This window comes from Stenella coeruleoalba (assembly GCF_951394435.1).
Source record: "Stenella coeruleoalba genome assembly, chromosome: 6".
NCBI classification, from domain to species: Eukaryota; Metazoa; Chordata; class Mammalia; order Artiodactyla; family Delphinidae; genus Stenella; species Stenella coeruleoalba.
In genome coordinates, this window is record NC_137151.1 from 65,305,505 (window position 1) to 65,332,264 (window position 26,760).

Consider the following 26,760-nt stretch of genomic DNA (forward strand, 5'->3'; position numbering starts at 1 on the left):
TGGCATTTTTCACAGAACTAGAACAAAAAATTTCACAATTTGTACAGAAACACAAAACACCCCAAATAGCCAAAGCAATCTTGAGAAAGAAAAACAGAGCTGGAGGAATCATGCTCCCTGATTTCAGAGTATACTGCAGTAATCAAGATAGTATGGTACTGGCACATAAACAGAAATATAGATCAATGGAACAGGATAGAAAGCCCAGAGATAAACCTACGCACATATGGTCACCTTATCTTTGATACAGGAGGCAAGAATAAAGTGGAGAAAAGACAGCCTCTTCAATAAGTGGTGCTGGGAAAACGAGACAGCTACATATAAAAGAATGAAATTAGAACATTCCCTAACACCATACACAAAAATAAACTCTAAATGGATTAAAGACCTAAATGTAAGCCCAGACACTATCAAACTCTTAGAGGAAAACATAGGCAGAACACTCTATGACATAAATCACAGCAAGATCCTTTTTGACCCACCTCCTAGAAAAATGGAAATAAAAACAAAAAAACAAATGGGACCTAATGAAACTTCAAAGCTTTTGCACAGCAAAGGAAACCATAAACAAGATGAAAGACAACCCTCAGAATGGCAGAAAATATTTGCAAATGAAGCAACTGACAAAGGATTCATCTCCAAAATATACAGGCAGCTCATGCAGCTCAGTATCAAAAAAACAAACAACCCAATCCAAAAATGGGCAGAAGATCTAAATAGATATTTCTCCAAAGAAGATATACAGATTGCCAACAAACACATGAAAGAATGCTCAACATCATTAATCATGAGAGAAATGCAAATCAAAAGTACAATGAGATATCATCTCACACCGGTCAGAATGGCCATCATCAAAATATCTACAAACAGTAAATGCTGGAGAGGGTGTGGAGAAAAGGGAACTCTCTTGCACTGTTGGTGGGAATTAAATTGATAGAGCCACTATGGAGAACAGTATGGAGGTTCCTTAAAAAACTAAAAATATGACCCAGCTATCCCACTACTGGGCATATACCCTGAGAAAAGCAGAATTCAAAAAGAGTCATGTAGCAAAATGTTCATTGCAGCTCTATTTACAACAGCCAGGACATGGAAGCAACCTAAGTGTCCATCGACAGATGAATGGATAAAGAAGATGTGGCACATATATACAATGGAATATTACTCAGCCATCAAAAGGAATGAAACTGAGTTACTTGTAGTAAGGTGGATGGATCTGAGATTGTAATACAGAGTGAAGTAAGTCAGAAAGAGAAAAATAAATACCGTATGCTAACACATATATATGGAATCTAAAAAAAAGAAAAGAAATGGTCAGGGGCTTCCCTGGTGGCGCAGTGGTTGAGAGCCCGCCTGCCAATGCAGGGGACACAGGCTCGTGCCCTGGTCCGGGAAGATCCACATGCCGCGGAGCGGCTGGGCCCGTGAGCCATGGCCGCTGAGCCTGCGCGTCTGGAGTCTGTGCTCCACAATGGAGAGGCCACAGCAGTGACAGGCCCGCGTACCGAAAAAAAAAAAAAAAAGATCAAAAGAACCTAGGGGCAAGACAGGAATTAAGATGCAGACCTACTAGAGAATGGACTTGAGGATACAGGGAGGGGGAAGGGTAAGCTGGGACAAAATGAGAGAGTGGCATGGACATATATACACTACCGAATGTAAAATAGATAGCTAGTGGGAAGCAGCCACATGGCAGAGGGAGATCAGCTCGGTGCTTTGTGACTACCTAGAGGGTTGGGATAGGGAGGGTGGGAGGGAGGGAGATGCAAGAGGGAAGAAATATGGGGACATATGTATATGTATAACTGATTCACTTTGTTATAAAGCAGAAACTAATGCACCATTTTAAAGCAATGATACTCCAATAAATATGTTTTAAAAAAAAAGACCAAATGCAGCCAAAAATAAATAAATAAAATAAATAAATTTATTTTTAAAAATTGAATACGATTGAATGTTATGCTGTGTTTGAAACATCAGGGCAGTGTTTAGTTCCTTCTCTCTTGAAGCTTATTAAACTCCTTACATAATGCATCTTGTAGTTATGAGTGGCAGCATCATGGACATAAATGAAGAACCTGTTTCTAGAACTAGAAGAGGTGCTGAGTCCTTAATTGCAAGATGCAGTAAGCAACCATGCTTGCTAAACATTTTCTCTCACTGGATTCATCCTTCTGCTCCTGAGACAAGGTGTTCTTCTATGAAATTTATTTAAACCAACTCTATTAGATACTGAGACCTCTATCTATTTATTATCAATATATTAAAGCCAAAAGAGAGCCTTAATAATCCTTCCATCATAGTTATAAGATTGTTAAGTAGTACTTTATTCCAAATTTGGCATTGTGAATCAGTGTTTATAATTACTCCCAAAATGGATTCTCATACTGAAATTCTTTAAAGACAATTTAAAATTACATCATGTACAATGGATGTGCTTGTAATTAAAACATTCTCTGACTTATTTTCTTTATATATCTTGTGGTTTGGACCTTATTTTACTATAAAAATTTAATTTTTCATCCTAGTTTTAAAATCCCTTGATGTCCTACTACGTGCAGCTCTGTAACTAAACAGAAAGATCAAAGAGTCTGTAGATCATGGGCAGGTTGGAACGGGACTCAACAGATTCTAGGTTTACATGTGTCAAATAAACAGAAATGTTTGCTAGGTCACATGGTTACCAAATAAAGGACCTTCTGGTTAGGTTTGACAGAGCTATTCTCAGGGCAAGGCAAAGTGCCCAAGTTGATACAATCATAAATAATATATAGTCACCAACTTTAAGAAGCTTATAATTTAGTAACAGGATAAGACAACATGACCTGAAATAAGCCTCAATAAGAAAACTGCCATGAAAAGATTCAAATGAAGAGTAATGGGGGATCGAAAATGGGAGTATCAGGGCTGAAGAATGAAGTTCAGTGATTAAGCAAGGATTTGAGGAGGAGGGATGGTCACCTTATGTGAAAGTTAGACTGTACCCACCACAGCAACAGACATCCTGATGAGAAAATTTAATATTGTTATATGTGTTGATTCTTCTCCTATCTCTTTCATTTTTATGTTGTTTTGAATGATGTTAAAATTAATAGTGTTAATTTTAAATGCACTCTTAAACAATTATTATAAAATTGTATGAACTGAACAAATGCCCATAAAACCTAATCAGTCCCCATTAATTTAAAATTTGTGATAACTTGTATATCAAACATTTCTGTTGTCAAACACTTTTGGCAAGGTTACTATAATTTAAGAAGGAGATTTAAAATTTTACAAAAATAGTTTTCAGATATCCTTAAAAATTTTTAAAGGATACGTACATAATCAAATAATCTGCTAAGTACCTGTAATTTGCTTGTGTTTATTAGAATGGTTCATCTAAGAACTATCAATTAAGCCTTAATAGCTCAGTTTTAGTTACCATGTATTCTTAAAAGTATTTAATTAATTTGTGTTTCTTTTAAAATATCATGTAAAACATTATGTAAAATTTAGAGTTTCCATCAGGTCTTAATGGAGTCTCCCATTTGGTTTGACTTAGTGAAATAATACTAGATAAAGGCCTTGAAAACTCATCTTCGCTTAAAGGGCATACAGTAGTCTCCAGGGGAGACTTCTTCCATCCCCCCCTGAGCGATCGGTACCTGACCTTTCTGTCCTCTTCATAAGTAGACTTATGATCTACAAGTGCTAATGGAGGTTCAGGTCCCAGGTAAGAAAGCTGAGACTTGGACCGTTGCCGGATGGAAGCTCTGTAAGTAAACAGAAAGATGAGTTAGCCTATAAATTATGGGCAGGTTGGAACAGGACTCAGCTGGTTCCGAGTTTACATCACTTGTGTCAAATGAACAGAAATGTTTGCTAGGTTACATGGTAACCAGATAAGGGAGCTTCCTGATAAAGTTGATAGAGCTATTCTTAAGGCAAAGCTAATCAGTTTGGTTGCTGTGGACAGCAGGCTAGACCCTGATTCAGAGTATAACCGAGGAGGGAGAAAGAGAAGGGGGGCAAAGTTGTTCCACTAGTCCACCAAAAAAATGTCCAAGACTCAAATCCATTCCAAACCCACATGGTTCTACTAATTGCTATAATGGCAATGGTCCATCACTGTTACCTCCCTTCTGTTTGTAGGCTGTAGTTTTGTTATCTCTCCTTCTCTCCCTCTCTCTCTTTCTCTTTCACCCTGATGTTTGCTTTAGCATAATGCCACCTGGATACAAATGGACCAGTAGGAGGAAAGAGGGCCACTAGTGAGGTTTTCTCCAGGCTATATACTGCCCATAGGGATGGATTCAGTTAACAAATCTCTTATTGAAATATAATTTAACTTGGTGTGTTCATTCATTCACTCGACAGAAGCTTACCGTGCACCTACAACATGCAAACCAGTGCCAGGTGCTTTGGGGGATACAAAGACTGGTCAATTAGAGACTTCTCCCTAAGGGGCTTTATAGAAGAGCAGTGCATGCATCCAACCCTGATGTAAGGGAGAATGTGGTAAGTGCTATAAGGCAGATTTAAATAAACAGTATGGAAATTTAAAGGAAAAAGGAATGTATGTCAGGTGTTACCATAAAAAGTTTCACAGAGGAGGTGGTTAAAGTAGGTTCTGGGTATCTGTAGGCTGGAGGGAAGAGCATTGTTGATTGACAGAACAGTATAAAGAGAAGCATGGAGACAGAGTTACTAGTTATATATACTTAGTATAGAGCAGATACAGGAAGTAATTGATTCAAATTGTTTTGTTTTTTTCCCTGAGATTTCTGGGAAGGAGACTCCTACTGTCCTCTAGATTAAACTTGAAAGTATGTGACACTGGAAGCTGTTGGCAATTATGTCAAGGAAAGAAGCTTCCTGAAAAATGAATACTGAAAAATAAGTAGAGCAGAGAAGGAAAGAGAAAGAAACCGTATGTATCTTGGACAAATCATCGAAGCCCCAGCCTTGCTTGATGCCAAAGCCTCCTTGGACTATTTATTGAGTTATGTTAACTTATTCTTTCCCTTTAAAGGTTAAACCAGGTTGGCTTAGGTTTTCAGCCATTTACAAATAGAGTCTAAGTGATAGAGGCAATCCTGAAGACTTGAGAGGACAGAAGTTACACTATCAAAGCACTTAATCTGAAGAAGTACGGCGTAAAGAGAATGATTTAGAGATGAGGAGACCTGCATCGGCTGTGGTAGTGTGATCTAGATGGAGCTATTCATAAGTCTCTCTCTGTCATCCGTATGCAGGTGAAGTTAGACTAAAACAAATACCAAGGTGGTGCCTGCCTATTATTGATGCTCATCTAGCCTTCTTGAGAAGGCAGCAACGCATCAACTGCATGACTCTAATTTGTTCCCATGTTCTGTTGATGGCATCGCCATCCCCTTAGTCACCAGGTTCAACAGGCACATTTATGTCAAGTCCTCCATCTTCCTTGCTCTTGCTCAAACTATTGCCAAGTCTCACTGTGATCAGGCATGAAACCACACCTCACCCCAATTCCCTGCTACCACACTGGCCTCCGGGACACCCCAATCCCCTCCCACTTGGCCTGAAACTCTGCAGCAATAGAGTCATCTCTTCAAGTTAGGTTAACTAAGGTTGAGAGGTCATCTCCCAAAAGTATGAGAAATAGGTATGTGTCAGCTAGAGAGAGCAGAGTGCATGACAGGGCTGAGACTTAAGGTTATGGGCCTAAATAGAAACTCAGAGCAGTAGAAGCCAAGGTAGGAGTATGTGCAGAAGAGGGCATCAAAATATAGCTGCCTACAGCCCAGTTCTGAGCATGGAAGACCTTGATCCTCGTCCCCTCAAATTTCTACTACTTCATCTTATATTTCTTAAATCTCTCTTTCTCTCATTCCCTGTTGCCCACCATTCCACTTGTCTAGCATAAGCTGTCCCAGTGAGACCATGGGCAGTAAGGGTGTGAGACAGGGGCCTGACCTGCCCCCTCCGGTCTGCCATAAACACCAGCATTAGAATTCTATCACACCCCTTTTCAGAAACCACAACATCTGCCCCTCCCTTCCTCAGAAGCTGAGTGCCACTTCCCACCACAAATAAAAACAGCTAATTTGGGAATATATGTTGTCTCTGTCAACATTATTATTTAGGAAATTACTGTCATCCATGAAATTGCTCTTGAACCTAAAATACATTACTAAAGAGAGACTTAGGCATCAGAAGGACTGAAGCCAAGGAAATATGATACAAATGAACATTTCAATGAGTCATCTTAAAAAAACGATCTGTCAGCATACACAATAAGATATTTTTAACAGACCTTCTTACTCAAACTTATAAATCTTTCTCTGCAGGAGGTTAATAGCTACTTTCTGTGTATAGGTGGTATTTCTGTGTTTCTCTTCCCAGTCACCCAGATGGAGAATTTGTGAGAACTAATAGCTAAATAGGAAATATTTATATTAAAAATGGTTATCTGTTCCTAATAGTAAACTGTAAGTAAACTATGTAGAATGGGAAAAATTTTGTTCATCTGAAACATTAAGAAAATATTAATTTTCTTGTTGACATGACCATGAGATAAATCTCCTCTTTGCAACCTTTAATTTAGTGATCAAAAGAGTTGCCTAGTCATTTTCTGTGTTTAAGAAGTTAGTTGGTATCTTCAGATTGTGATTCTAATGACCTTTATAATTTTTTTTCTTCCAATCAGAAAAAAAGCTGGTTAAACATAATACCAGATGTCTATAAAAATTGCCTAACATTTTTGGCAATTTTTATATCTTTTATTTTACAGAGAAACATGAAGCTATTGTTTTATTACTTTCCAAATTCAAAAAATTCAATAGAACTAGCATTTCTTAGAATTTTTCTGAATAGACTTGTTCTTAAAAGGAAAAATAAAAATCAGTGAATATTAAAAATAAGTAAATCTGTGTTTGAACTACTTGGAGTTGTTACCTGAATATTATATTTTAAGCTTCTTTAACCGTTTTTCAATAAACAATTAGCTGCCTTGAATGAGCAAGTCCTAAACTGAGTCTTTGTTCAGAGCACAGCCTTGAATTAAATGTCCTAGAAATGGTAAACTCCACGGTGGAGAAATATGCTGTCAGTCTGTTGCCTACAAATAGTTTCCTACCTTAAGAAAAAAAGATCTTGAATAACATTTTCACAAATATAGACAAATACTCCTGGGCAGAATTATTCTTAATACATAGACTTTTAACATTAAAGGAACTATTTTTTTTTAAACTTTTAAACCAGAATGAAAAGCTAAATTTATAGTCTTGCTATATAGCATGCTCCAAAAATATGCTTTGGAAGTCAATGCCCACGTATTGATCTAGGAAAAAAAAAATTCATGTTTAGGAAAATTCTCTTTAAACGTCAGACAATGACGCTCTTATTTCATCTAGTTAGAGAATGATTTGACTTTGGATGGGTAACTCTGGGAGCAGAAATACTTGTAATTCAATTACAGCTCAGCAGGTTGAAGAATGAAGCTAAAGGCATCAATTTGACCTCCATTTAAGACAGTGCTTCATACCACAGTTAGCTTTGGGAGACAAGTCTGAAGAGATTTTTTTTTAAATCCCCTTTCTAAGCTTAATAAACAATGTTTTAACTACAGAGCATCTTTATCATGACCCCTACCCTCAATAAAATGAGAAGCCAAATTTAAACAAAAAATTTCTATGAATTGGAGACAGAAATGTCAATATAGCAAGCAAGGATTCATTTGCATGTTCATTATTACACAAGACCTGGGGCTGTGCTTAAGTAAGGGCTCTCCAGGTGGTACCTGAGGTATTGCCAGAGGATCTTAGCTGCAGTGGGCTCCTAAGAACATCTGAAAACTTTAAAATCTGCCCCGTGACTTGAGCTTACCTTAAGCTAGCTTGGTAGCTCCCTCTGCTAAAGGTCTGTTTTCTCTCAAGTAAGGTATCTTCAGTTTCTTCTTTTCCTATTCAACACAACACAAGTGATCCCTTAGTGCATACAATAAACAGAACCATATCAAAATAAAATGATTATTTACTATATTTCCCTAGCATATCATTACTATGTCTGATGCTAAAACAGTCTATTAACTTTATTGCAATAAATGAAAGTTAGCACTTGTCCAGCACATTCTAACAAAAACAACAACAAAAAAATCAAAATACTGAGCAAGATTGAATCTTTTGAACTATATGATAGCCTATGTGTTATCACCACAGAAATAGAAAACCTATAGATATAGCCGATATGAACCACAAAACAACTTATGAGAAGCCTACTAGAGGTGGCAAAAAAAAAAAAAATGATAGACGCACCAAGTTAAAAACCAAAACCAAAACTTTTCAGAATAAATCACATGTGTTAAACGTATACAGTCATTTTACCCAATAGCGTTCACAAATCCAGACGTGATATGGTAGAGAAAGTTTGGAATGTTTGGTTAACGTAGGTTGAGGTAAACCACCAAACCTGAAAATTCAGATTGAAAAAGAGAAGGTACACTAGGGCCTGAAGTATCTACCTACATTAGTGAAAATAAGCATAAACCTTTTTAGCCATTGGTTAATTCACTCAGCCAACTAGAGGAGAGCTCCTACTGAGTGCAGGACACTCTAGGAAGACTCTCCTATTTGCAAACTGTGAGGGAAAAAAGGGATGGAATTGAAAGTTCTTCCACAAAAGACCTGTGTTTTAGCTCTATGACTTGATCAATAAATAAACCTCCTGAGCATTGTTCTTTCCTTTATCATCTATATAATGTCTCCCAGGGCTTTGAGGAGAACAAATAAGATACTGTGTATTAAAATGCATAGAAATCCAAAAACATTATATATAGCTAACTATTTAATATAATGTACAAGCATAATGGAAAAGGCACTTGCCCTTTATGTCTTTTTCATTAAAGGCTTGATCTCCTTGACTTTGCAAAGTCATTAGAGTGAAGTAAACTCCTTTCCTTTCCAACAGTTCTTCATGGGTGCCTCTTTCCACTGCTGTACCACGTTCAAAACCAATAATGACGTCTGCAGCTCTAACCGTGGATAGGCGATGAGCAACAGAAATGATTGTGAGCTCATGCTGAACCTGTAAGAGTGTACAGTGCACAGTTAAGCCAGACTGTAAGACAGAGCTGACATTGACATTTGGGCAGTCTCTGAATCCACAAGTAAGGCAGAGCCTCAGTTCCTGGGAAGATCCTTAAACAGGCTGTACAGACATTAGAAAATGCCAGCGTGCTTTCTTGTGGCTAATAAACGCCATCACATCACATCACACCAATCAGCAACTGGTCCGGTTGCTGCTCTTAATCAACAGCTGAAAACCAAAATGGAAATTTCTTAAATCACATATTTTATGTTAGACTTAACAAGATTTAAAATTTTACACGTGCAGCTTTTAGAAGCACATCATAATGTCTTCCATTCAACTGTGAGGAACATAGTGGGGAGCCAATATGTTCCAGATGGATACACTGACCCATGAAGTCCTTCTCTGTCCCTCCTTCTGTCTCTCCTCTCTCTACAGCTGCCTTTCCTACAGCAACACAAGAATTTCCACACAGACTTATGAAAGGAACTCAGACTTTCAACAAACCTTACTCAGTGCCTCTTGCACCATGGCTTCACTCTCATTGTCCAGTGCCGAGGTGGCCATGTCCAAAAGTAGGATCTTCGGGTTTCGGACAAGGGCTCTAGCAATGGCTAGTCTTTGTTTCTGGCCGCCACTCATCTGGCCTCCTCCTTCTCCAACAAGAGTGTCAAATTGCTAGGAAGAAGGTGACATCAGTAATGAAGAGGAAGAATTTGAAGGATCCTGACCGATTCTTTACAAAGGTCCTTTCTAGCTTCCTCCTCAAGCATGAATTTTCACAGGTCCGCCTTTCACTTAAAAAGACTCTTTCCTGAAACAGGGTATTATCTAATCAATATTTGTGTATAAAATAAAGATACTGATTTATCCTTTCATTCTGGGATGGAAAAATGTTTCTCTTTAGCTCAACTTCAAATAAAATGTTTCCACCACAATAAAAGTGGATCAGGGTCCTGAAAATCCATCTTAGAGGATTAGAGCATGTATCAAAGCATTGTCTCTTTTCTCTAGCTAGACAACACAGAAAAACACAACGCTAAAACTGTCTATATATTATGAATGAAAGATCAAAGTAGCTTTAAAATCATTATCATGAATAGCAAACAGTTACTGAGTATCTTGCATGTCTAGCGTTATACTGGAATCTCACAATGGGGCACTGTGGTCAGACTTTTATCTTGCTTATTATTAGCCAACATGAGTTGAGCGCCTACCATGTAGAAGGCATGAATCTGAGCCCTCTACACATATCATCATATTTAGTCCTCACAGATGCCACATGAGGTAGGTACTATTATTCTGCTCAACTGATGCATAAGGAAATACTGGGGCCTAAGGGGGCAAAGTAACTTGCCCAAGTTCATAGGCTTGTAAGTAGAGAAGCTGGGATTTGTATGGAGGCAGACTGATTCTAAAGCTTTATACTTTTTAACCACTAGACTATATAATACTCACAGCTGAAATCCTATTCATACAAACATTTTAGAAGGCTGAGTAGGAAGTATTCTAGAGCACGGACTCTGGAGCCAGACCACCTGGATGAGATCCTTGTCTCTCCTGCCTTGAGCAAGTGATTTGATCTCTTGGAACCTCAATTCTCCATCGGTAGATGCAGATAATAATAGTAGCTGCCTGACAGGATGATTGTGAGAGTTAAATGAATTAACAGATGTAAAGTGCTTAGAACAGTGCCTGATATGTAGTAAGCGCTAACTATGTGTAAACTAGCAATAATAACTCTTCCATTTAGCAGATCACTGGCCGCGAAATCCGTACAAATATATTACTAGGGAGTTGGTTTTTGTTGTCGTGTTGTATAAAATGAAGATGAATGAGGAAATTTTGAATATGTGAGATACAGTACTGAAGACACAGTATTAGCTGCCCAAGCACAAGAAAATTAGAGAGGAGTGACAATGATAGCCATCAAAAGGGCATTGTGAAAGTTACTGCCACATGACAAACTTATCATCCGCTTAGACAAATGCTTAATAGACAGAATAAGGAAATTGTATCTGGGTCAAAGGAGCTTTTAAAAGAACGCTACCCCCGTTTGGTAGGTTTTTGATATATTAACAACAACATATTTTCAGACAAAGGGGAGAAACTCAAGATACATTTCTGGGCATAAAATTAAAACATGACATTAAGATTTTAATAATTTAAGAATCAAATGAAAAGAAATGCACATTACTGTGTAATTTTTTTGCCTTCTACGACTTCTGGGTTTCCCTCTGGAATGAGAGGCTAGGGATACCTGTGGCAGGTCCATGATGAAGCTGTAGGCATTGGCTTCCTTGGCAGCTCGGACTATATCTTCCATCGTTGCATCTTCTCTGCCATAGCGAATATTCTCTGCAATGGTGGTGGAAAACAAAACAGGCTCTTGCTCCACTATCCCGATCTGAGCTCTAAGCCACTGAATGTTAAGAGAGCGAATGTCATGGCCATCCAAGGTCACCTAGAGAACAAGAATACAAAGTCACTTCTCTTGGAATCCTTCAGAGTTCTGAGTCATACTATTAGGTTGTACTTGACCTATGGGGAGAAAAAAAAGAGACCAACGAGATTGTGAAAGAAACAATTCCTCTTACAATGTGGTTGTTAATATAAGGATGACAACATAAATTGAAATCAAGTATAGCTGTAGGACAACTCGCTGTAGAAACACAATTGGTATAAAGCTCACTTGATATAGTTTAACATGATTGGCCCAGGAGTAGAAAAGTTTTTAATTCCTTAATAAAGAGTAGAGTCAGTTATTCACCATACTTTGAATATTTTTATCTTTTGACTTGAGGCCAAAATGAACTTCAAAAGACACAATGAAAATAAGCAATGATCTCTATCTTGTATATATATGTTTAGAACAAAATCTTACTTTCTGGCCAGACTCATCAAATGACATTTGGCTGTTCAAAAGCAATTGAAACTATATGTAAATATATGTAATATATTTAATAAAATATATGTAATTGAAACTATATGTAACTATGTTTTATATATAGATATGTATGAGGTGTGTGTGTGTGTATATATATATATATATTTACCTACATTATAAGTGTGATAAGTAAATAAATATTACTATTAGAAAAAAGTAAAAATTTTACATCAAGAAAACATGATTTCTATATATTCAGAACATAGTTATGGTGGTATGTAGCAAAGAATACCCAATCAGAGAACAAAGTGTCTGTGAAGAAAGAGAACTCTATCACATTTGCCATGTCACTCTGACAGTACATGCATTATATAGAGCTCATTGCATGGAAGTCATTTAATATACAGTCAAATGATCCTATCTAAAGGCACCAAGGAGATGTTAACAAGAATGATTTTGAGGCAGAGTGAAAAGAGCATAGCCTTTGGCATCCAACAGATCTGGGTTCAGATCTCAATCTCTCTCCTTCCTCATTTGCAAAACGGGCATATTTATCTTTGGAGGTCACTGTGAAAATAAGTGATGATTTTCATAAAGCACTTGACATATAATATTGATAAATAGCAACTATTAATATTTTTTTTTAGTTTCAATCTATGTTGATAGACAAACACAAGGAGAAAGAAACAGTAGTTTTTTAACCTAACTTCTCAAAGCAATAATCGAGAGCTGTTCTCTGTTAATTCTGGTCATGTAAGCTTTCTTATACTTAGCGTTTGGAGAACCTTAGGGAACAATAATAATTTTGTTACAATAAGAAGAAAGAAATGGAAATGTTCCCTCACTGAAGAGGCAGCAATACCATTTTGAATGTATCTGCACATTCAGTTACATCACTGAGCATATGGACTGGTTATTTATCGAACACAACCACCATGGAGGGAATTAGTCCAGTTGGTACCGTCAAAAATCATTGTCAACTATGCAGATGTCAGGATGGTCTCAGTGTATGCTAGGCCTTTGTGTCTGACCAATGTATAACCATTTGCAATTTCCTATCCCCGTGGATTAAGAAGTTTCTAGAAAATACCCACCATGCCTTCACTGGGGTCATAGAATCGCTGAATGAGCTGCAGTGCCGTGCTTTTCCCAGCTCCACTGGATCCTACCATAGCTGTCATTTCCCCTGATTTAATGACCATGCTTAAGTTATTTAAAATCTGCAGAGAAAGGAAAAGAGCAATGTTCAGATTGCTGTCAATTAGGCTGCAAGTTAGAATGCTTTGTGAGGACACTGTGTATGTGTTTACTTATGCCCTCACAGCAATATCCACTGATTTCCCTCAATAACCAGAAAAATTAGTAAACAATGCCTAGGATGTGGTTTTAGCATTTAGCACATTACTTAGTAATAAACTGATAGCTGTAACCAACAAATAAAACACTGTTGAAGTAAATAAGCCAGGCCGAATTTGAAAAGTATGTTCTAGAATCTAATTTAAAATGTTTCTGACACGTCAGGATACCTCAAGGAGACTGTCCCAATTAGCTTAGGGGAGAAAGCCACTTAGCAGTAGAAGACTTTATTAAAACAAACTACTGGCATTGGGGATGGAAGATAAAACAGAAATGACATAAATGTATTTCAATTCAACCGGTATTTGTTGAACAGCTATTATGAACTAGCTCCGAACAGATATTATAAATGAAGCTTTCAGTTATCTGTTCAAAAGTCTTTACTGAGTAAGTACTACCTTGTGATCTATATTTCACAAAGCACTTTTACATATGTTGACATTTAATGTTTATATATATATATATAGTGCTACATTACAGTAATCAAAAATATACTTCAGAAATGTTATCAGAATATATGTAACTATGTTTTATATATAGATATGTATGAGGTGTGTGTGTGTGTGTGTGTGTATATATATATATATATATATATATATATATATATTTACCTACATTATAAGTATGTAGTATTAGAATTAAGTTGCATGGGATTAAGTTCTGTGGGGGTAATAGAAATAGTATTAAGAAAGGGTAGCTAACTATGGAAAACAGTACAAAGTTTCCTCAAAATATTAAAAATGGAACTGCCATATGATCCAGCAATTTCACTTCTGTGTATTTACTGGAAAAAAACAGAAACAATAATTTGAAAAGATACATGCATACTAGTGTTCATTGCAGTATTATTTACAATAGCCAAGATATGGAAGCAACCTAAGTATCCATCAATAGATGAATGAAGAAAATGTGGTATACACATATAAACACACACACACACACACACACACACACACAATGGAATATTACTCAGCTCTAAAAAATTAAATCTTGCCATTTGTGACAACATGGATAAATCTAGAAGGTACTATGCTAAGTGAAATAAGTCAGACAGAGAAAGACAAATACTGTATGATCTTACATGTGGAATCTAAAAAACAAAATAAGCAAACAAGCAAAACAAAATGAAAATAGACTCAGAGATACAGAGAACAAAGGAGTGGTTCCCAGAGGGGAAAATAAGTGAAGGGGATAAAGAAGTACAAGCCTGCAGTTATAAAACAAAGGCACGTGGATATAATATACAGCATAAGGAATATGGTCAATAATATTGTAATAACTTTGTATGGGGACAGATGGTTACTAGACTTATCATGATGATCATTTCATAATGTATGCAAATGTCAAATTGCTATGTAGTATACGTGAAACCAGCACAATATTGTACATCAACTATATTTCAAATAAAAAAATAAAAAGAAAGGGTGGCTAAAGATACTCTTTAAAAATGAGGGATAAGTCTCCTCCCAAAGCCAGTTCATTTGGGGAGTAGATCCTAGTTTTCCTGTGGGGTAAATTGGCTTTAAAGATATTTGCTCAGTAGGTGCGGGAAAACTGTAAATTTTCTTCACCATGTGCCCTGGACAATCACCTAGTACAAGACATGTGACCATAATATCACAAGATTGCCTTTCCTTCAGGGACGGATCTAGAGATCCTTGTGAACTTATGGATAGGAAATAAAAAACGTCAAAGACAGCAGCTTTCCTTTGCCACTTCATACCCTACCCACTCAGTGTCCCGCCTCCTGCAGGCTTTAAGGAGGTGGTTGATAAGCCATCCTTCTGGATTGTTCTGATTGTTTTGCAGTTTGTTTAGCTTGTACTCACAGTGACAGGATCTGCTACTCATCTTAACAGAGCATCACTCAGTTGACTTAACCTGAATGTGCTACCAGACTGTGTTCCCACCAGAGAGATTTGCATATATTATTATCACAAGGAATACGGTTTGTGGCCTGAGGAATGACAAGACACCTGAGGTCACTTCCAGAGAAACGTGTCTCCCTGCCTTGTTCCTGGAAAATAAGTCACGCTTCATGAAAACAATTATTCTGTGGCTCTGGAAATGAATCATCAAAGAAGAAATTGGCACTTACCTTCACCTCTGGTCTGGAAGGATAGTGGAAGGTCACATTATGGAATGCAATTTCACCCTTAATTCGATCCAACTTGTAACCATCTTCTGACATGCAGTCAATGAGGGGTTTCTGGAGTAGAATATAAAAGGAATATAGCAACAGCATGGATTATATGCATTTACTGTCCATCTCGGTTTGAACTGATTCATAAAACAGAACAACCACCAGGTTAAACACTGCAGTGATATGCCAAAGATAAGTTGCTTCCACATTAAATATGCATTAATGATAGTAATAATATTCACTACCATTCACTGAGAAATTAATGTGAGATTATTACTATTGTAATTACTATTACTATATAGTAGTATTAATATATTACATATATTTATATATAACCAAACTTACATAATTAATATACAATTAATTATAATTAATATAAAATGTCAATGATCATATAATTGGTATAAATATTATCACATTAATTTAATTAATTAGTATTTACTGTATACTACTATGATATATTATTACATAATGACAATAAAATAATAGGTTGGCCAAAAAGTTCGTTTGGGTTTTTCCATAAGATGTTATGGAAATATATAGTATTGATCTATAATTAATATATTAGTATATAATATATTGATATTATTATGGAGTATTGTAAATTGAGATACCACAGAAGACAATGTACAAGGTGTTTTAATATGCTTTTTTCATTTATGTAATCATCACTGTAACCTAACTAGACAGGTGATATGCCCATTTGTTCACTTGAGGAAGTAGAGGCATCTCAAGAGGCCAAGGTCCAGTAGTACCCAACATTTAAGTATCTATTGTAGATGATGATTAAAACTAACGTTCTCAAGTGGTGTCTTCAAATATACCAACTTTCAACTGATATGCTGAATTCCACCTCTGTTGTTGTTAGTGGTGAGCCTAATTCAGAACTTAACCATGTTGTTAGGTCATCAGACAAGAGTGAGGGTCATCTCCATCTACCAGAACACTCCAGGGTCAACTTCTTCCCTCTACCTCACTAGTGAGAGAAATTCATCATCATATCTCTATTTGGGGCTACAGTGTCATCTATTGCTTCTTCTTTGGTCTCTAGTAAAAATAATAAAATAATTTTTAAATGCCTTAATTTTTTGTAATCGTTTCAGGGGCCTCTCAGACTCGTCATCTTACTTGAGCATGCAACAACCCTAAGAATGAGGTAGACTTTGGATAGCTCTATGTGGTTTTCAACAATCTTTTTATACCCCAATAAATGAAACCCCCAAAATATAAAACAACATATTGCCACCTCCCCCCTTCTGTTCTTGAATTTTGACCTCTCTAGCTTGACCGCTGATGTCCTTCAATAACTTAACCAGGGAAATCCTAGCCAGGCTGCCAGGGTCCTTTACAAGCCTGTAGACTTTCTGTCACATTTAGAAGTTAATCTAATCTTATGAACTTGGTCTTAAAGTCCTGCGTGATCTGGCCCCTTCCCATTCCTCCAGCCTCTGTCTCTTGCTCACTCTGTTCAGTCACACTGACTTTTAGTTCCTTGCACTCACCAAGCCCTTTTCCAACCTGGAGATCTCTTCCATGGATACCTCCCTGCTCTCACCTCTCAGGCATCTCCCCTCCCACGAGTCCCCTTTTGCATGGCTGACTCACCTCCTTCGGTTCTCAGCTCAGAAACGGTGTCACTGTCACTGTCACTCAATTTATTGAGTGATGGATTGTCACTCAATCCATCCCCTATCCCAACCACTATCACACTGACCTATTTTATTTCCTTGCTTTTACTTATCACCATCTAATATTATCTTATCTTTGAATGTGCCTACTTTGGTATTGCCTATTTCCCATATGATATGAGAGCAGGGGCCTTATTTGTTCTACTTCACTCTTGCACTGCCAGCTCAGAATGGGGTCTGGCTCATGACAGCACTTATTTAAGTACTGCTGAATTAAGGGCATTGTGATAGTTTCTCATATTTTTTAACATTGAGGATAAATTCCTCGTGAGTTCATTCCTGCCCCCAGCCCCAACCTGCTAATGGCCTTTACTTTTGGCTTTTACATACCCGGTCCATTGTCTCAAAAATGCTGGTGGCTGCTGCACGGCCAGCTGCAAAGGCTTCCAAACAGGAAGAGGCATTGCCAAGATTTAAAGCTCCTACTATGACACTGAGGAAAATCTGTAATAAAAACAGACAAACATAGTTTTCATCAATTTGTAAATAGTCTTCACTGTCATTTGGGCTGCCCACGTGAACTCAAAGATTTCTCAGAAATATTCTTCTGTGGGAGTTTGAAAGCTAAATAGCTCTTTGGAAACACTAGGAACAGTTTTTGTTCTGCAAAGTATCTCCAATTTTTCTACTGTTTTGATTTAAAAGACTACATTATTTTTGATTGAACATCACTATTCTACAAAGAAGAACATGTTTTTAGATCAGTAAGAGGTCTAAACAAGGCAGCACATAGACACTGAGTGGGTTAGAGTAGTGATACGATAATTGATTCATTATATAAACAGCCTTATAATGTTAAAGACTTCTGGTTAAAGGGTTGTTGAAATGATAAAGACACTGTGATTAGCTTGATTGTCCTAGAGACTGGTACATGCAAAATATGCCTACTACTACTGCTACTGCTATATTCCTGCTACTAGTGAACTAGTTTTTAGGATAACTACTGCTATACTACTACTAGCAATAATAACAATAATAGTAAGGTATGTGTTTAAGTGCTCTACTCGTATTACTTCATTTAATCCTTACAACAGAAGAGGAAACAGAGGTGTATGGAGGCTGCCTAACTTACCCAGTGTCTCAACGTGTATTAAGGCGTAGAGCATTATTTGAATCCAGGCTCTTGACTGACATTTTGTCCAGCTCCCAGGCTCATCTACTGCTGCTGCACACAAGTGGAGTGGCCAGGCTCCTGTGCAGAGCTGGTGAAGCTCTTCTTTGACTCACCAACCTGGCCATCTCATTAAGTTAGGGGAAGGCTACCTGATCATGATCAGATGTTCCTACCCAACAGCACTCTGTTTTGCTTTGTTTTGTTTTGTTTTTAACATCTTTATTGGAGTATAATTGCTTTACAAGGATGTGTTAGTTTCTGCTTTATAACACAGTGAATCAGTTATATATATACACATATATCCCCATATCTCCTCCCTCTTGCATCTCCTTCCCACCCTCCCTATCCCATCCCACTAGATGGACACAAAGCACCGAGCTGATCTCCCTGTGCTATGCGACTGCTTCCCACTAGCTATCTATTTTACATTTGGTAGTGTATATATGTCCACGCCACTCTCTCATTTTGTCCCAGCTTACCCTTCCCCCTCCCCATATCCTCAAGTCCATTGTCTAGTAGGTCAGCACTCTGTTTTTAATCAGAGCTGTTTATAAAGAAGCAAAGAGGCAATTCGTCATGTTGGCCTCTAGGAGAAGCACAAGACTTCACCCTTTCAACCAAAGAATGAGCTTTAGTCACGTGACTCACATGGAGGCTGTTTCGTTGGCCACCATGTATTGAGGACTGGAGTTATTTTCTGAGCTAAAATAACGGTTGGCACCTGCATGAATGTAGTCTTTTTCGGGTAATCAAATGAACCTGGTCTGTAGTGGTTTCATGAGCTGGATTCTTCCCATGGGTTATAGCACATCAGGGCAAAATACTTGAGTCCCTCCCCATTCTCTTTCTCCCTTATGGCTGGACCATGGGGCTTCTCAAAGCCAGTCAGGCATCTCCTCCCTCTCAGTAACCTCTCTATTCCATATATCCAGATGCTGTGGGCCAGCTCCTTCTTGCCTTCTCCCTGAATTCTCTATTCTATGCATGGGGACAAACATTCTCTCTTCAACTGTGCTTCATCTGTCCATCTGTCCTTTTCCTTAATTATGGCAGGTACTTCCTCCATTGGCAGATTACTTACTCTCTCAAGCCCCAGTAGTTCATTATCTGTAACACAGGGATAATGATTGCATATACCTCAAGGGATTGTTATGAGAAGTAAATGATAATGTGTGTAAAGGTGATTAATCCAATGTCAGCCACATAAATAATAGTGATGATGATGATGAAAGAAGTGAGATTCCACACTTAGGAAGTGAGAAGATGAACAGACAGAGCAGTACTTGTGGTCTAATTTGTGTTAACACCACCCTCATCAGAGGTCTTTCTAACTGAGCAAAAGAAGCCTTCCACATGTCCTAGTTCAGGGGTCAGTAAACACTTTCTATAAAGGGCCAGTTAATAAAGAGTTTAGACTTTTTAGGCCATATGGGCTGAAGCTATTATTCAACTCAGTTCCTCGACTATGTAGTACAAAAGCAGTCATAGACGGTAGGAAATGAATAACTGTGGCTATGTTCCAATAAAACTTTATTTACAAAAACGGGCCACAGGCTGGATTTAACTTGTGGGCCATGGTTTGCTGATTCTAGACCAACTCACTAGTGGCCTGAACTGAAGTTTAGAGTCAAACCCTTGCTCAGCCTGGCTTTGCAAGCACTACCTCAAGCAAACATCTCTCTCGGGGTCCTCAGGGAAAGAGGGAGTGAGACAGACAGAGGTACACATCCTAATACCATCGCAGTAGCTAACACACATCATTTCTCACCCCAAATATCTCACTCTTCAGCCCTGTGGACTGTGGTGTGGGAAGAGGGAGGGCAAAAGAGACCTCTGGGGAATAATTTTTCTGTGGGTGTGCTGTGCTGGAGAAAAGGGGATCTGTTCATAGAAAATAAACTTATGGTCACCAAATGGGAGAGTGGGGGAGGGATAAATTAGGAGTTTGGGATTAATGGATACACATTACTATATATAAAATAGATAAACAACAAGGTCCTACTGTATAGCACAGGGACTTATATTCAATATCTTGTAATAACCTATAATGGAAAAGAACCTGAAAAAAATATATATATACATATACATATATAAAAAATGGAATCACTTTGCTCTACACCTGAAACTATCACAACATTGTAAATCAAGTAGAGTTCAATTAAATAAGTAAATAAATAAATTAAATTAAAAGGGATCTGTGGCCCCTTGGAAGAGGTTCAGAAACAGGAAAACAGTAGTTAATGGGTCAAGCCTCAGAGTCACAGGGATCTGAGCTCAAATCCCACCCTGTGCTATCTGGCATATATTTCTCAACCTCATGGCTCCATTTCATTTTTAACTGGTAGCATAATGGCATCAATCACAGAGTGAAGTTGTGAGTATTACACATGGTAATTATATTAAATACTTCACTCAGTGCTTGACACCTTGTATACACTGAATAATGTTCCTCTCTATTACTGCTGTTACTTTTTCATTATCGAGTCCTGAAACTTAAGAGGGGCATGAAAGAGCAGCCATCAGCACCATTCAGTGCCCTTTCATCTTTTTTTCGTAATAGATCATAGAGTATGTTTTTTGTCCATGTACAAGTGATACTAATTACAGTCATTTATGTGAAATACTTACCATTTATGCCCAATTACCGTGCAGCCAATAATGATTTTGTGCATCACAAAATGTGTTAGATTAACCTAATTGTTAATTAGTTTAATGCATTAAAAACACTCAACTCAGCTTATGCAAACTCAGCCTTTATAGTTTGTTCCTCAGAGCATGGCCAAAAAAGTGCATGCACGCTCAAGAGAAAGAGAGAGAGAGAGGGAGAGAGAGAACCACAAAGGGAATGCTTACTAATGATTATACTGTTAAAGAATGTCTCTCATCTTCCCAAAGAAAAGTTTCTTACGATGTAAGTGGAGGCTTGCAAGGAAAAGTTTAGGAAAAGGAGGTGAGGTTAGTTATTGATGATTAAAATGTTAGAGACACATAGTGTGCCATGTCTGCACAGAGTAAGTACTCAAGAAATATCAGTTGAGAGAAGGAATTCTTTATAGAAGGTATAGAGTAGCCTATAATCCAACGGGCAGGAAACTTGAAGGTGAGAACTTGTTCAATGAGTTAAACAAGGACGCCGTTAGACCGAGGTGGCTTTAATGCCACCTAATGTGGCAGCCTACATAAGCGACCAGAACCTAAGCCTGCATGCCTAAAGGCTAAGAAATCAAAACCTAAGGACAACCAATCACGAACAGCCAATTAGGCTTTCCCCAATAAGGCAACTACTTAAGCTACAGTCGATCAAATAATTCCCTTGCTTTGCTTCCTCCTCTTCTCTATAAAGTCTTTCCCCTAGCTTTTATTAATAGACCCCCTCTAACCACTTCTGGTTTGGTGTGCCCAATAGGAGTTATTTTTTCTCAAACAAACTTCTAAAAATTTTAATATGCCTCAGTTTATCTTTTAACAGAACCATAAAATTGGATCTTCGCTGAAGAGAGTTACCAAGGGTAACTCAGTGGTAATTCAGTGATTCCAACTGGAATTGTGTATTTTCAATACCATTTTTTCATTTTGCCCTCTGAACCGTTATTTGTACACACTTCTGTCCCCTCCTTGCAGGCAAGGAATCAAAAGAAGGATGTCTTTTCTCAGTGCATATCTTTCTGCAGAGCGAGCAAATACAAGCTGCTGAGACTAAAGTCAACTACTGGTATTTCTAGTTTGGTAAAGCTGAAAGTTCTTAAGAATCATTAGGTCAATAAAGACAAAGGACTTTACAGTCAGATTTTAGACCTGCAGTACTTTCACTGGCTTTTCAAATGTGCAAAGCTATATTAAAGTTATTAAGAAAGTGGTTAAATTACGATAATAGTAACACTTTCCATCTATGCTATCCCTTTAAGGTTTACAAAACATTTTAACATGATTTATCATATTTAATTTTTTTTAAACAAACTTCAAGTGATGCCAGCTGTTTATCTTTCAAAGAAAAACTGAATTTTAAAAAGTCATTCTTCGTGTATTACCATGCTCTTAATGAAATAAAGTCAGTGCCTTAGAGTGATTATGGTCTGACCTCTAATAATCATTTCTATTTGCAAGTGGAATTTCTATTCAACTTTCCCTAGATATGTATTTATATAAAAGCAGTAGGTCTTAAATTGCAGGCTTCTGGCTAGCAAATTTCTGGTGCACAAAATTTTGGTATTTTGCATTATTTAATTGATGCCTGTCCTACCTAGAATCTGGAGCCAAAATATTTTTTTAAGAATCTTATATGAGGGCTTCCCTGGTGGCGCAGTGGTTGGGAGTCCGCCTGTCGATGCAGGGGACGCGGGTTCGTGCCCCGGTCCGGGAAGATCCCACATGCTGCGGAGCAGCTGGGCCCGTGAGCCATGGCCGCTGAGCCTGCGCATCCGGAGCCTGTGCTCCGCAACGGGAGAGGCCACAACAGTGAGAGGCCCGTGTACCGCCAAAAAAAAAGACCCAAGGCAGCCAAAAATAAATAAATACATTTAAAAAAAAAAAAAAAAAAAGAATCTTATATGAAACCACTTCCATGCTTTTTAAATTAATATAATTTATTGAATAATTAACAGACCAAATGGAACATATATTTCACGTTTTACCTCCCTGACCTCATGGAGCTTACTGTGTGAGGGTGGGAAGGGACAGGAACAAATGTGAATAAATGCAAGTGTTCAGATTCATTCAAGGACTCTGAAGGAAAAGTTCAGCAAACCATGCAGGAGAATAAAAGACTGCATGAGCATGGAAGACCTGACTGGGGAAGTGCCATCCACTTGGGAATTTGAACAATGACAACAGTCTAACTGTAAGGAGAGGCGCTGTAAGCTAAGGAGGAAAGGTGAGCGGGAGAAAGAGCTTTCCCTGACTCCATCCACACCTGCTATTCACTGTCGAGGTCCCTGTCCTCTGCAGCATATAATACCATCGTCATTACGCATTATGTGATTATTTATTGTTTAGCTTCCCCACTAAACTGTAAATTCCATCAAGGCAAATATCACATTTCTTTTGCTCACTACCGAATTCTCTACACTTTGTATGAGTCTGGCATATAGTAGATGCTCAATAATTAATTCTTGAAAGGACAACTGAAAAGATATTGGAAATTAAAGTAGCCAAGGCATTAGCTATAGCATGGCTACAGTGCAAGTGAGAAATAAAATATACTTGTATTACCTGTCCAGTTGAGGATATTATTGGCTTTGTATTTTAGTAACTATGAGTGAGTGTATTTAACAACTATGTCCATTAGCACATATCTTATGCCATTATTAAGCTCAACCACATAAGCTGTTAATTTTTAGCTAGGAGATCCCTGACTTTCCATTTTCATCTTTTGGACTCAATCAGAAAAATCATTGTTTTACAGCTATAATATCTTCTGTTGATTGGAAAGCATGAAATCACGAGGCTCACGAACTCAAATGCTCAGCATCCCTTTACTATAAAAGGCACAAGCATTGCTGTTTCAACAGATGGACTCCATCAAGTTGTTGAGGCTTTCCTCCTTCAGACACTAACGGGATAAACAGAATGCCTTCACTGTGGACTTTTCTGAGATACCGGCAGGAAATGTTCTATCTAGGTCATCAAGACGGAAGTACCTGGACAAGGGTTCCTGCTGTATATTCTCCATCATCCAGGACGAGTCTGGAGCCGTACCAGAAGGCCAGAGCGTAACACAAGAAGATGAGACACCACATGAATCCAGTAAAGAATCCCATCACTATCCCTTTTCTAATTCCCCAACGCTGGGCAAACACAAGATTTTTCTCATACCTGTGAACAGAAAACATTTGAGTCTATTTCAGCAACAGCAACAGCAGCAGCAGCAGTTCAAGTTAAAATGTTTAGAACAGGCCACAATGCAGTGGTTTTAATCAATGCTTATAAAATCATTCCAAACACAGAGCAGCTTTAGGGAAAGAAAACAACAATAATGCCTGTGTAGTTCCTTAAAAGTTGCTTCAACCTGGCAATGACAATGTGCTGAAAGGATGATGCCTAACAAAGCCTCATAGTTGATTACTTCGTGGATGAGTACAGTGGGGTAAGCTTTGCCCCAAGAGAAGAGAATTTTCAACACTAATGTTTGACCATGAGGGGTCTAGTATTATTTGTGTTTGAATTCTCTCATTAAGTCACATGACATGAAAGATAATATCTTCCATAGTGGAGGAAATACGCTAATGCAATGTTTTATGAGAAGTAAGGTAATCACTTCACAAACAAAAGAAGCAAAAGAAAAAAAAATGAAAAGAGGATAATCAGAGGTTGTAAATCCTATTCTCTTTTTCATTTGGTGAATTTGGTAGCAACTGAGAATGTGATCATACTAGATCTACAACATACGCAATAAAAGTTTAGTTAAGTTGGTGGCTGTTTTATAAAATCAGTACCTGGCACCTGATAAGCACTCAACAAATACTAGATAAATGGAAGAATAAATAAAATCAAAGTTTTGACAACTGTGTTGTTTTGGTCATTTAGGTTTTGATTTCCATTAACAGTTAATCTACTAGAATGATGGTCTATAATATATCAATGCTAAATGTTATTTGATTAAATGGAAATCTTAGACTTAGAAAGAGCATATAGTACAGAAGCTGAATAAAACACATTGAATAAAAAAGTGCTCAGTTGGGCTTCCCTGGTGGCGCAGTGGTTGAGAGTCCGCCTGCCAATGCAGGGGACGCGGGTTTGTGCCCCGGTCCGGGAAGATCCCACATGTCGCGGAGCGGCTAGGCCCGTGAGCCATGGCCACTGAGCCTGCACGTCCGGAGCCTGTGCTCCACAATGGGAGAGGCCACAACAGTGAGAGGCCCGTGTACCGCAAAAAAAAAAAAAAAAAAAAGTGCTCAATAAAAAAGTGCAAAATTGCATTTTAGATCAGGTAGGCTTTTCCTTAATGTCAGAAGACAGTGTTTTAGACTGGCATGAAGTATGGTGTGTGTACACACACACCATCAGAGTTTGAAACAAATATCTAACCTAAGATGGCTTTCTAAAAGCCACCAACTGCATCATCTTCAAGAACACAGAGCTAAAGGCTTGGGAGTCTTTTGTAGGTGTTTGACCAATCTAACTGCTTAGCTTAGCCACCTCTTGAACAAAAGCTCCCTCAGGGTACCATAGCAAGGTGAATCTGCCACTTTATACAAAATGGGGAAGATTCAGGGTAGTATGCAGATCAACAAAGTTCAGGAAAGTGGCAGACATTTCAATTAACTAACCTTTCAACCTCTTTTTCCTCACCACCATAAGCAGCCACTGTTGGAATAGATGAGATGACTTCATCAGCCACTGCCCCTGCTTTGGCATAGGCCCTCAATTCATGGTCTGTAAACTTGGACACACTCTGAAGTCCAAATGAAAAAAATAAAATGTGAAGACCAGATAATTAGGTAAGTCACTCTGCCATTCATTGATTCATCTAGCAGAGCAAACATGTAGCAGTTTAATACAAGACTAGATTCCCACTGGAACAGCGTTTACCGAGGAAAGAATTTGGTCCAAGTTTGAGCCATGTTAAGCCTCATCCATGGGTGTTTGGTTGTTGACATATCAAAATGACTCCATTAAAAGTCAGCCTCAACGAAACTTCTCACAGAGTATGTACTAAATAGGGCATTCTATGTGACCACAGTGTTTCAGTCAACATATTAATGACGTTTGCAAGTCAAACCATGCCAGAGTTCATTGCTATTGTCCAAAGGCCATGTCACAGTTTACAGACAAATACCACATGCAAAGACCAGAGGCCCATGCAGGTGTCATATTCATTAGAATATAGAATAAGGGAGAGGTTCTGAGCATGCAAAGGCATATGCAGCAGAGGTAATTCCATAGGAGAAAGCTTCAGATAAATATTACACCACTTGACTCAAGTGTAGGGACTCAACTAACTAGTTTTGCTTTTTACAAAAGGAAAGAAAAAGACATTGCACTTAATATTAAACAAGTTAAGTTTTTCTAAAATTGGACCTGGACTGAGTCCTAGTTAGAATCAACCACCAAAGACTTCCCTGGCACAGATTAAGAAACAAGAAGGGGAAAAAGCAAATGTTGTGAAAGATTAACTGGCTCAGAAACCTAAAAATATATATAGTACCCAGACTAAGGAAGTTTATCTTCCAAGTTTTTCCGAACTTTTAGCAGCAAAACCCTTATCAAACAAAATCTTAGACAGAATTTTAACATATAAGTAAAAGTGGTATTTTATTACAATATATTTATTTCACAAGTCCACATTTTATAAATCTTGTGAATTGAAAGGCAACAATAAAGTAAGGCTGTTTTAATCAACATTAAAATTTGACTTTGGATGGTATGGCAGTTTTTGCCACAGTCCTCTTCTAGTTTATTTCTGAAATATGTAATGAGCATAGTAATGAGAAAATTAAGTAGTTGCAAATGTTATCAGTTTTTATTGTAACGGCACATTAAAGAATCTATTGATACTTCAATTAAACTGATATAAGAACTTAAAACA

The 26,760-nt window shown here is 37.8% G+C and overlaps 1 protein-coding gene across 7 annotated transcripts in view; it reads right to left on the reverse strand.

Moving 5' to 3' along the window:
- Positions 1 to 26,760, reverse strand: part of ABCB11 (ATP binding cassette subfamily B member 11) — a 106,580-nt gene that overhangs the window by 53,886 nt on the left and 25,934 nt on the right. For 6 of the 7 annotated variants that reach the window (XR_013828666.1, XR_013828667.1, XM_079923947.1 and 3 more), the window contains 10 exons: positions 25,502 to 25,626; positions 23,873 to 24,047; positions 17,453 to 17,566; positions 15,390 to 15,500; positions 13,030 to 13,155; positions 11,309 to 11,512; positions 9,556 to 9,726; positions 8,844 to 9,045; positions 7,849 to 7,924; positions 3,653 to 3,755 (listed from right to left, as the gene is read on the reverse strand). Coding sequence is in view for 5 of the 7 variants with exons in the window: in XM_079923947.1 (XP_079780073.1) it covers positions 3,653 to 3,755; positions 7,849 to 7,924; positions 8,844 to 9,045; positions 9,556 to 9,726; positions 11,309 to 11,512; positions 13,030 to 13,155; positions 15,390 to 15,500; positions 17,453 to 17,566; positions 23,873 to 24,047; positions 25,502 to 25,626 (1,407 nt within the window). In the remaining 2 variants the exon portion in view is untranslated. The remainder of the gene's footprint in view (positions 1 to 3,652; positions 3,756 to 7,848; positions 7,925 to 8,843; positions 9,046 to 9,555; positions 9,727 to 11,308; positions 11,513 to 13,029; positions 13,156 to 15,389; positions 15,501 to 17,452; positions 17,567 to 23,872; positions 24,048 to 25,501; positions 25,627 to 26,760) is intronic. The other variant, XM_079923946.1, reaches the window with a different exon arrangement.